Source organism: Stegastes partitus, unplaced genomic scaffold, assembly GCF_000690725.1.
Source record: "Stegastes partitus isolate 25-593 unplaced genomic scaffold, Stegastes_partitus-1.0.2 Scaffold1093, whole genome shotgun sequence".
In the NCBI taxonomy this organism is placed as follows: Eukaryota; Metazoa; Chordata; class Actinopteri; family Pomacentridae; genus Stegastes; species Stegastes partitus.
In genome coordinates, this window is record NW_007578824.1 from 113,968 (window position 1) to 126,414 (window position 12,447).

A 12,447-nucleotide genomic window follows, 5' to 3' on the forward strand; every position below is an offset into this window, starting at 1 on the left:
AGACTAAGAGCAGCTCCTAACTTGGACAATAGCAGGAGGCTATCCACAGGATTCCTACGTCACTACGAGCTGCTGCTGCTGCCAGTAATGCACATTGTTGGAGGCTCTATGCTACCTAATGGCTTGTATGCATTTCAGTATGCTCTAGTTTCTAGATCCAGATGTGTATGAATGAATGACAATAATTTCTTTCCTAAATCTGTTATTTTTTGCGATAACAGCATCAGTGACATGATCGTAAAAAGACAAATTGTTCATTCCGGTCTGTGTTTTACCTCAATCTCCCAGAGAGCCTTGGAGCTGGTGGCGGAGGTGGCAGACTGCCGCAGTGTGGTCCTGAGAAAGACGTGCTGCTGCTTCTTGTATTCATCGCAGGTCAGAAACTTCTCCTGCTCTGCATGAAACAGCCGCACAACGTCTCCCTGAACAGAATACAGAGAGCATGAGGCCCTGGCTGCATAAACGCTGCTGCATGTTATTTTACTGTAAAAACACGTGATTCTGTTAGTATCGTGCAGAGAAAAAAAAACACACATACTCCTTTCAACACGTCGTCCCTGTAGTCACTAAACTTCATGAACAAGGTGACCTTCCAGCTGGTGTTGCAGTTAACAGCGTTAACCTGCAGCATGAAGCAGAGTCGGGGACAAACGCGACATGAAATTAAAGATTTGTATCGTACAGTGTGTCTGAAACCTGGAAGTACGTTTTATACGGATGGACCGCTCTCACCTCTTTGCAGCCGAGGTTATCCAACAGCTCGATGTTGCTGGCGTGCAGCGGCTGTCCGGCGTTCACTGGCATCAGCACCACCTTGTCTCCAACCACCACCTTGGGGCCAATTACACAGAGTCACATCGCAGCAGGAGACACAAGAGTCTGTAAACTTCCAGCAGTTTTTAAACGGATTAAACAGAAAATAAGAGTGCATCCATGCAAGAGATTTATCAAACATCCCCCTTTTTTTTTTTCTATTTTTCAAGGGTGCAGCAACAGGCTGGGCTTCACATGGGAGAGAGTGGATGAGCTGTTCACGGAAAACAGGTTTATTCATACCGCAGTCAGAGGACATGAATGCAGCATACAAATATATGACAACTGGAAAGTATACGTCTAGTATTGTATTGTTGCTTACATAAAACATGCTCTCTAACCCACTCTAATGCGAGTCATAATAGATTCTACACAGTCAACTGCTTCTCATCCTAAGCAGCCACACACAGGCACACTGTGGCTCCAGAAATATGTGGCTCATCACACTTTTTCCTGAAGCCGTGTATTTAAAAAAAAAAAAAAAGTCTGAATACAGTGAAGCAGTGTCAGTGACAAACAGCAACAACTGGCTACAGGTTTAAGCTCAACCCTGAAAGTCTAACATGCATTTGAAAGGGTGTTGCGTCCATGCTTTGTCCACGATTATCCCGTGTCTGACCTAACGCACAAACACCATGCACAATCAAGAGCAATACCTTTAACCATAGGATGCTAAAGCCAGAGGAGAGGGACAAAATCAGAAATGTTACTGGAACAGGACAAACAATGAACCGACAGTTTAAGACAGAGAGGAGGTGTACGGGACGTCACGTCTGCAGCGAGGTGACGCCGAGCCGAGAGCGGACCTACATTATCTCCTTCGCTGCGGAGCTTCCAGAAGGGCTGGATGTAGAACCAGGAGCCCTCGTTCCCGGCCGGGTCCAGAGACACTCGCATGGCGTTTTTCTCCAGCAGAGCGGGGAGACGCTTGTTCACCGTCAGGTATTTGTTGCTTTTGATGTGCAGGAGCTGAGACGGAAGAATCGGGATGTTTAGTACGAGAAGAGCAGCGGCGGAGGAAGGACTTAAAAGATTTAAAACTTCATTAAAAGTGCTGCTTTGGAAACAGATATACGTGGATGTTTTTGTCTTCTGATTATTTTATTAAACATTCGATTAATCGTTTGGTTTTGCACGTACACGGAAACCCCTGCTGGTTTTGTCCAACTAACAGATGGACGGAAACATTTTAAATTGTTAAAATTATTCACATAATCAGAAGGAGAAGCTGTCTTAGATGAATAACTAATTAATTAACTGTTTTATCTCCAGTTTAATCTGCGACATGGTGTCATATTGTATTCGCTCAACATACATTTAAAGGCAAAAATCTTAATTGGTGGTTAAATAATAGTTCAATAAACATAATGATTTAAGAAGTACATTGCCTTGTTCCGCTGGTGCAGATACAACTACATGAATTCCCGTTTGAAGCAAAGAGCTGCTCCACTATTTCACTCCGTTGACCTCATTTGCAGAGGTGTCTGTAGAACCACGCAACACATTTCCTGATTCCACTGAACAAACAAGGTCTTCAATTATTCCCGTGTTTTAAGCCAACCCTAACAAATTGCTTGTTTGCTGCAGCAACAGAACAATGGCCGGTGGCTCCAACACGTTCTGCAACAGCAGTTAAACGTGTAGTCTCTCAATTCAACCTTTAAAACAAGGCAAACCAAACGCTACCACTCCTTTTTTTAAACCCCTGCCAGGCGCCGGATGAAACACAACCTCGGTTAAGAAGAAAAACTCAAAGACAAACTGTTGTGTGTTTGCAGAAGAGATGGACTCTACCTGGATGACGTTACTGTATTTGACGACTTCTCCGAGGAGCTTCTTGTTCTCCGACTCGTTCTGCTTCTGCTCCAGTTCTGCTGCATGCTGAGGAATTACACAGACGACTGTTAACGCTTCAAAACGCCTAAAATCAAGATCTGTGGTTCAAACAGTTAAGGCCGTACCTGTAGTTTTTTAAACAGGTCTCCTTGCGTGTTGTTGTTTCCTTGTTTTCCTTGCTTTGCCTTCCAGAACTGCTTCTGGGCCGAGTATCTGTTCATGGGACACACCTTGAAGAGGCAATCTGCAGAGGAGGAAAAGCATTCAGGCTCACAGGAGTCAGTCTGTTTGAGGGGAGGTCAAGGAGCCACTCGAGGGTCTTAATGCGGGGAAACCACATATTGACGGTTATTTGCCCGTCGGAGGCCTCAGGTGTCACTTAAACACATAAAAGCTCCACTAAAACCACAGTGTCGTGTTAAACAGCACTCAGTATGAATGTGTGTGTGTTTAGTAAAACCCTACACACCTCTGAACTTTTTGGGCGGGTTGGCGAGATCTCCGGCTTCAGGCTGGACCACACATCTGTCATCAACCAGCCTGCAGAGAACAAATCCATCAATTAGTACTGAAGGCATTAACGTTCATGCAATCATCCCATTAAGCAGCACGTCACTCAATCTGAAAACAGAAACAAACTGTCGTCTCGTTGTGGTATCACAGTCTAATGCAAATACATGAAGCGGAATCTAAAACAGAAACCAGTGATTTGAATACTCTGTTCCAAACCACACTGACCAGCCACCTGCAGGGTGAAAATCTGAGCTGGAAAAGAAAAGAAAGCCTGACTGTCTCTGTTCACCATCACATCCATTATCCCTGCAGCTCCTCCGGTATCTGGAGCGATGCTGAATATTTCCGGATGGAGCTCATCCACTTTACCAACGCTTTGATCTCTGCTGTTCCCGGCCAACGCGAGGAGATCTGCTCACTCTTCTGGTTTGTATCGAGATAAATGAGCTGGACTAAACTGACCTGCAAGTTTCTAGGGGTTTTCATGTACCCCAGAGAGAAATAAAAAAACTAGAAAATACATAAACCAGATGTAAACAAAGCTGTGATAGTGAACACTGTGTTGGTTAATGGAGGAGCAGGCCTCCCTGTCAGGTTCTCTCAGTTTGCTGCTGCCACTAGAGGAAACCATGTGTGGTTTCTGTGCGGGGTTGATTAGAGGGCATTCAGAAGGTGTCATCCAGCAGCTCGTTAGTTGCTTCACATTAGTTTGACAGGTTCAGAGATGTGGAAGAGGTCAAACTTAAATGTCAGACGTTTTTGATGAGCATTTGAAGCATTGAACAAGCACGAGATTACGACAGACAACCAAGGATGGGGCTGGGCGCTCCCTTAGAGATACGGTGAGGAGCTCAGAGTAGAGCCGCTGCTCCTCCACGTCGAGAGGAGACAGCTGAGGTGGCTCGGGCATCTTTTCCGGATGCCTCCTGGACGCCTCCCTGGGGAGGTGTTCCGGGCACGTCCCACCGTGAGGAGACCTCGGGGAAGACCCAGGACATGCTGGAGGGATTATGTCTCTCCACTGGCCTGGGAACCTCTAGGGTTCCCCCCAGAAGAGCTGGAGGAGGCGTGTGCGGATCGGGAAGTCTGGACGGCTTTGCTAAGGCTGCTGCCTCCGCGACCCGACTCCAGATAAAGCAGAAGAAGATGGATGGATGGAACCACTTTGTTTCATTTAATGTGTATACCCCATCTCACAGTGTTTAAGAAAGCGATGAAGATTTGCACCAAAATTAATCGAGTTTTTTCACCAAATCTCATGAACTTCATCCTGGCAGTTTCAGAATAATCTTGCTGACAGAGAAACAGAAAACATTCTCATGCCTCAGCTCTCACCTTGGCACAAGAAAAGATCATTACTGAAGCACCGTGCCAAGTGTGCACAACTTTATGAGCAGCCATTTAAAGCAGCTACCTGAATAACCTGTCGCATCGCTTCACATGTAGGTCAGGTGGAGATGAGTGACATCTGATGACATGAAGCGCGTTTTATTAAACCAGACGGGGTGTAAATTAAACCAGCAGCAGATCTTTCACGACTAAAAAGTGGTCTTCTGCAGCACGCATCTCCATTTTTTGCGTTGTCCTACAAGTTAAAGCTCATTCATGTCAGCAGTGTGTGTTAGCAGCCAGCACTGAGTTAACTGAGACTGAAGGTGCTCAAAGAAGCTGGGGTGGCAGAGCGCCCAGCGTTTAGTAGAATTGGAGAAGAAAACAATGCAGATGGAGCAAAAACGGGTTTACAAACTGAATACCAAAAACATTTAAGCGATCACGAAGGTGCTGGATTTCTTTTATTTTAATGCAGGTCTGTGCTCCAGCGGTGAATTATCTTTACTGCTTTTTCTTTGCAGGAAAACCCTCTGATTGTATCAAAGTAATTGAACCAGTTGCTTCCATCTAAACTCTCATCCAGGCGGTGCCGTTTGTTGGTTCTCCTTTCAAGAAACCAAATAATACAAGAGTTTGAAGTCACACCTGCCTTCAAACTTTTAATTAAAACGTCATTTCATCCTGGAGGAACTCTGATGTGCCATCTGGAACATCAGAGACAAGGAGACGAGAACATCTAATTTGAGAAAAGATATTTAAGTCCAGACAAATGAACCAGTTCTTTAAAGGTTCGCTGTATTCGAGGAGGTCTGTTTGTCCTTTATCACTGTCTGCAGGATGCTTCCAGCTTTACAGATCCAAACTACTGAAATGCTGAATTTCTACACAAAAGGCCCCGTATCATGCCATTCTATTTATCCCCTTTGTGCCGCTGTCCGCGGTGCACAAGCACATCCATTCATCCCGTCCACTGAGGAGAAACATAATGCAAAGCACAATTCCTCCAATTCATACAAAGCTGGCAGCTCCCGCCGAAGTGAAGCCGAGCCGCTTCCTATTTATGCCACGGCACTCGATCAGCGTCGATCCGCCGGTGCGTATTATTTCCTCCGACTCCGTATCGCAGTTACATCTAAATGAGAAACAATAGAGGCCAACAGGAAGCATTATCAAGTGCTAAATGGCTAAACAGGAAGGCTCTTTGGAAAAGTCAGCGGGGCTCATAAATAAGTAACTACTACGCGGAGCACAAACAGAGTGGCTTGGACAGCGCCTGACGCTCTGTAACTCGGTTAAACATGAACCAAAGATAAATCCAGCAGGCCGGACACAGACAGACAAGCTAATTATAGCCTGTTGCTTGTGTTGGGTGGACTGAGACAACAACACAAGGAAAGCATGTAAAAAAAAAAAAAAGCAGAGCGGCAGGTCTGTTAAGCGTTTTTTAGAAGGAACAAGAAAAGGCAACGGAGGAGTGACTCATCTGTGCAAAAAGTGGATGTGTGTTACCATCAGAGTGTGTAATTGCATGTTTGGACCTGCTGATAAAGCCGCCCGGTGGTCTAATTGAGTCACACACACTTCACATATATCACTCCTGGTGACAGGGTTTCGAACAATGGGATGATAACCGCACACAGGAGAGCCTAAGAACTTCTAGAGAATTACGTTTTATGCATTTTCTCAGTCTGCACGAATCCACAAGACAGCGAGCCGACTGAAGAGAATCAGAATGTTAATGGGAAACGTGTGAGATCCAAACGGATGCTTCTGGATCAAGCACATGACCTTATAAGAAACTCAAAGGTCAGATGGCTTTTGAGTGTTTGCAATGGGAGGTGTGTTTAGGAACTCACTGATTTAATGTTATCCTAAGCAAACATGGGCATGGGCAGCCTTGTGCAGTCGAGGTTACGCTGTGCTCACACGGGGCAGGCGGCTCCAGGGAGGTTCCTGCAGGCTTTTTTTTTGCTTTCCTGTCTTCTCTAGCACAGCTTATATAAAATACTCTAAGCTAAGAATATAAGAATTCCATCGCTTTGCTTCACAACAACAGTAGGTGTGAACAATCGCTGCTGTGCATATTGAAATGTACAGGCCTTGTGCATGCTGCTGCTGCTTACATTTGCAGTATCACAGGCCTGTGCAGGTAACAGAGGCTCTTCTCAGTGTTAAAGCTGCACAGGTCTTTCACCCACTCGTGCGAAGTTGCCGCTCGCAGGAGGAATTTAAGGAAGAAAGACAGGAATGAGAGAGAATGAGGGAAAAAAAAAAGGGAGAGGACGTGGGCGGGGCAGATTCATTCCTCAGGGCCAGTCAATGTTTCCACACTTGTTCTGCCGGCTCAGAGGCCAGAGTGCACCCGGAACCACGGAGGCATTTCACCTGGCACTGGATGGGGGGGGGAACTACAACTCAAACCAAAGTTGTTTTTTTTTCACTTTTCTTTCACGCTGCTGTGTGAAGAATGACAACATGAAAAGCGGGTTCCCATCGCACCTACACTTAAATATTAAGCCAAACTGAAGAATGACTGGCTGCAGCCTTGAAAGAGTTCCTTTTTCTTGGCAGTGGCACGTTGAAGTGACGCAGTCCAAACCGTCCTCTGTGAGCAGTTCCACAAACGTCACAGGTGAAATGTTACTGACTTTAGGTTGTTCTGAACTTCTTTTCTCCTCACTTATCTCACGGCCTGTCGGGTTAATCGTGTGTGTCTCTGCCTCGGGCTTGTAAGGAATGACCTGTAGTGATTGATCTGAATTCCCAAAATCAAAATGTGGCTCAGATGTCACACAATATAGCACATCACACCACTAAACTCAGGAAATGTCTTTATTTCTTCACTCATATTCTTACAAGACTGTCAGGGAAAGTCACTAGAACCGATCTGCACAACCACAAGAGTGAGATGCATTCTTATCCCAACAGAAAATGAATGACCTTTCAATCCTCCCTCATGTTGCTGTCCCTTTTTACGCGTCTTTATGTCCTTCTCAGGGTCCCTGAACCCTAGTTTGGGGCCCACAGGAAGACAGAAAAAAAGAAAGATCTTGCCAGCTTGCAGCCTGTGCCACTCGTGTACCTGGGTAACGCGCTACTTTGCATTCCTGGTACATTTGCGTAAAACGTGAAGAATTTCCTGAGAAGCAGTTTGCGCGCTGACAGGCCGCAAAACGCACGAGAAAGTTTGGACATGAGCTGCTCACAAGTGAAGGTACAGAGATGGAAAAACACAAGCAACCGGCGTCAGAAGTGAAGCGAAAGTAAGTTTAGAGAGTGACAGATGAGAGGATCGACCTAAATGGACTCGTGGTGGAGCAGAAAGTTGAACATACCCCAAAGTACTGATGAAGCCGTTCACCGAGCCTTCCGCGTACAGAGACACAATGTCTCCGATGTGGAGAAAACTGGATCTGTGTTCTGACATCTTTTCTTTTTGTTTGTTTCACACCGAAGACGCGTTTCAGATTTGTTCTGCTTCTTCCTCCATTTAGGACCAAATGGCACAGCTCTGCCCTGCTCGCCTCAAGTGGATCCACAACACGTTACAGCGCCTCCAGTTTGGGCAGCAGCAGCGCTCACATTCTGCTCCAGTCCGGCCAGCTCCGGCAGTCGATGGACCAAAGTGCAAAAGAAAATTAAAAAATAAAGAGAGAGAGGAAAAAGAAAATGTGCAGGATTTTTTTTTTATGAAAGCGCTTTTTTTTTTGGACACTTCTTGAACTTCTTCCTGTATGTCAGACAGAGCGGAGAGTCTTCTTCACATCCACGGAGGGGGAGGAGACTGCTGCTGTCAGGGCTCTGAGCCAATTCCGCTCAATGACATGTTTTTGTTTTTATGCAGAGCAGGCGCACAAAAAACACACAAACCATGACAGAGAGACAGAAAACAGACAGATAATAGATGGATAGATGGATAACACAGAATGTAAACATCTGGGATGGAGGAAATATGTTTAAAAAGATGAAATACTGCATCATTAAAAACTAAAATCACAGAAGCAAATATTGGACAACAGTGGAATATTGTAACATTTGAAAACTGTTGAAATAGTAAAAAAAAAAAAAAAGTGGTATTTCTCTGTAAAACAATATTTAAAATTGATATAAGTACAGTTAAACTAATTTTGTTTAATCTGAATTTTATCAATTAATTCTGAAAATCTTTAAAATAGCAATTTTTAAAAGGATGAAATATTTACTTATCTTTAGTCTACTTTTTTTTTTTTTTTTAGAAATATCTCAATTTTAAATATCTGTGAAATGGCAATACTATCTGCTGATTTAAATACAGTTTTTTTAAAAAGTACTTTAATTTTACAGTCAAACAGTTTTGACCTCTTTTTGTGGTTAATGTGTAAATTAATGTTGTGAATTTAATTTTTTTTAACAACTTACTGTTATTTTACAGAATAAACTGTGAAAACAGTAAAAAATTATGACATATATCTGCAAAATAATTGTATTTTTTAACAGATTTAAATACAGTAATTTAGCAAAATTGGGAAAATCTGTAAAATAACGGTTTAAAGAAAGAATTTCATATTTTTCAATCTTTAATATGCTTTTTTTCAAATAAAAATAGATTATTTGAATTATTAATAATGTTCTTGTTTCTGATTTAACCTCTTAAAGCCCGAGCGCTTGTTTGATTTGCATTTTTTTTATTCCTATTTGCTGTTTGATCTGGTCAAATAGCAAAGAGGAATATATATATATATATATAAAGAAAGCAAAAATGTATTTTAAAATATGTATTAATATATTTTTTAAATAAAAAATATTAAAAATAAAAATGAATATCAATAATAAAATAATTAGAATAAAATAATATTTTTTTTTTTTTTTTAAATGAACTACCGTAGTAATATAACACAAAAAGTGATGTTTAGAGGTTATGTGCAGTAAAAAATAATGTAATTTTACGGTTAAATATTATAAAAGAACATTAGCAGAAAAACAACGGAACAATTTATTGTTGTTTTTACAGATTTTCTCCTTTTTGTGGTAAATTGCAGATAATAATAATAATGTTTTGTGAACATTTTTAACTGTAATTTTTTTTAAAAATTTAAACAATTTACTGTTATTTTACAGATTTTACCTTTTTTGTTGTTAAATTACAGAAACACTATAAAACTAGTCAAATCACAGAAAAGGTTTTGGACACAAACCATGAGTCGGACTGAGACAACACAGCTGCACAGATCATAAATCATAAACGAACAGCCTCTCAGAAGGTCTCCACAGCATTTCTTTTATCTTCATCACCATGACCAGACTGTGTGTAATTATTTCCTATTAGTCTCACCAGAATAATCACAGAAATGTGGCAACCATTCAAACTTATCCAGAGCGAGAGTCTGCTTCTCAGTGCGTCCGTTACACAACTCCACACGGCACACATGGTGGAGGGTTTAACTCCCACAAGGGCGGATCTGATTTCTGGTTTCTGTTTTGTCTTTTTTTTTCACTTTTCTTTTTTAAATCGATTTGTTTTGTGAAATGTTCTCTCCAGGCCCAGCATGCACACAAACCTCCACATCTGCTTTTATACCTTCAAGATAGTTTTTCTAACATTAAATAGCAACAAACTCATAGCATCTAGTCCAAAATCTGAATTGTCAAAGATTAAACCAACTATTTCCAACTTTTTAGGCCCTAAAACCCCAGCGTCTAGTTGAAGCCTCTTGTCGTGTTTCAGGTGTGAGCTGTTTCTCCTCTAAACTTGTCGATTAACCTCCAGTTTCATCCTAAAAGACTATTTAGTATTTGACAAAGACACAGAAATTAAAACGACATCCAAAAAATAAATAAAAGAAGTACATTAGAATTTAGTTTGTAATTTTTTCTCTCTCCTTAATCACATCATGACCCATTACATTTATTTCCTTGTGGCTCTTTAGAGGTGCAGCGGCCGACATGTTGGTGGATCAGTGTTAACAAACCAGTATTCAAACAATGAGGGAAAGAATGAACACATGTAGCTGATAATACGTCTCTATTTTTACTAAAGGATCTGTTTTTCAAACAGACAGTGACTATAAGGGTTATTATGATGGTAGCAGTGTTGGGGATGTTTTTGTCACACACATTTTAAATTTAAAAAAGCCAAATGTATGACAATGACACCACAGAGATTTTAAAATGTGAGTTTTTCTTGTCTTTTACTTGATTTATTGGAAGCTTTGCCCAGCAGTAGATGCTTTAAATGACCTGCAGTGTTATAAATAAGAGAAGGATTTAAGGTTTTTAAATATTACAGAGCACCAGCTGCGTTGGTACACTAGGGGGCGCTGGAGATCAAACCTCCAGGACTGAGCTGCTCCTCACTCGTATTATTTGAGCTGTATCGCCCCACAGTGTTCACTTGACTGAACCAACAGGTGACTCGGCTGCTCCACCGACTTGCTCTCTGTGTCGAATACAAACACCACAAACCGGTACCGAGGACCGGTTCCTCACCGTCAGACACACTGACACATATTTAAGTCGCATGTCATGAAGGTTCCTCCTGGGAAGCCACACAGGTGACAGAGCTGCTTAATAAAGTGATTTTTACAGTGCAAAAGTTGAACTGATTAAATGTTGGCAATGCTGACACACGTCTAACAGAAAATAATCAGTTAAAGAAGTTTGAAGTCACAAGTTTTCATCCATCCGGTGACAAAAAACAGCTTCAAACCTGCTTTCGGTGCTTTTATTTCTGCGTTAACTGATGTGTAGTCAAAGCAGGTTGCAGGTTGTGTAATGTAAATATGCTGAAATGATTCAGACTCTGAGAATGTGGTTTTCACATTATAGCTCCTTATATCAACTCTGTACCGTGTACGCTGCAGCCTAAGTGACAGAAAGCAAACACGAGTATTTACTTTACTGTCTCCAGTATATTAGATCCATTATACTGTGTACATAAATGAAATAGTTACAACATAAACCAACAGTTATAGGAGACGTCTGAGTCTTAAGATATACACTGTAAAAAAATCAGTACAGTAAACAGTGGAACATTCTAAAACTGTGAAAACTGTTAAAATATCAACATAAACAAGCTTAAGGTGACCACACTGTTAACTGTTTCTAAGTGATTTTATTTATTTTTTTAACAGTTTACCATTCTTTACTTTTAGTGGTGAATTAATAAATTGAATTTCCCTTCTGGGATAAATAAAGTATTTTTCATTTCAATGAATAGTAAAAATAAATTAAAATCTGTTCATTTAGATGTTAAAACCTAAAAAATAAACAAAAACAACTGTATATAATGTCCACATCACAAATCTGTATTTGTACAAATAGTGATTTGTTTATTTAAAATGTGTGACCATAAACTTAAACTTGTTTACGGTATTTTAAATGAGCAAAAAATAAATTATTCTATGGATATTTGCCATTTTCTTTAGAAAAAAAAAAATGGAACATTAAGGATTAAAAATGGTAATGTAAATAATGTTTGTTTGTAACTTGTTATTTTGGTAAATTACAGAAAATATGTAATAAAATCTCAGACAAAAGTATTATTTTTACATGTTTACCTCAAAAACAAGAAAACAGGTCAAGACTCTTACACATAATGTCAACATTAAAAATCTGTATTTTTACTATTTGTTCTTTTACAATGTGTAAAATAATTATTTTTAAAAAGTTGTAAAAAGTTTTCCTGGATTTAAATCAGTTAAAAGTAGTATTCTTTGACAAATATATTTGTCGATCATTTTTGCAGGTTCTACAGTTTTTGAACATCAAAATATTCCACTTTAAAAAAAAATTTAAAAACATGTTTTTCTTTCGTGGCACCCTTGCTGGCAGATTTTCACCATCTTTTTTTTTTTTTTTTAAACATTGTAGCTATGATCGGAAATTTAATAAAACAGGGAAAATCTACAAAATAACAGTAAATTGTTAGATTTTCTTTTTTCAATTCTTTTTTTTTATTATTTACTTTTTTTTTTA

At 40.5% G+C, this 12,447-nt stretch overlaps 1 protein-coding gene across 1 annotated transcript in view; it reads right to left on the minus strand.

Moving 5' to 3' along the window:
- itpr2 (inositol 1,4,5-trisphosphate receptor, type 2) overlaps window positions 1-8,283 on the minus strand; it is a 65,219-nt gene extending 56,936 nt beyond the window's left edge. Inside the window, exons 1-8 of the mRNA XM_008296000.1 lie at window positions 7,830-8,283; window positions 3,119-3,189; window positions 2,775-2,893; window positions 2,608-2,694; window positions 1,624-1,782; window positions 733-831; window positions 539-622; window positions 276-422 (exon numbers count right to left, since the gene is read on the minus strand). Coding sequence (XP_008294222.1) covers window positions 276-422; window positions 539-622; window positions 733-831; window positions 1,624-1,782; window positions 2,608-2,694; window positions 2,775-2,893; window positions 3,119-3,189; window positions 7,830-7,921 — 858 coding nt within the window. The 5' untranslated portion in view covers window positions 7,922-8,283. The remainder of the gene's footprint in view (window positions 1-275; window positions 423-538; window positions 623-732; window positions 832-1,623; window positions 1,783-2,607; window positions 2,695-2,774; window positions 2,894-3,118; window positions 3,190-7,829) is intronic.
- Between the last annotated feature and the right edge of the window lie 4,164 nt (window positions 8,284-12,447).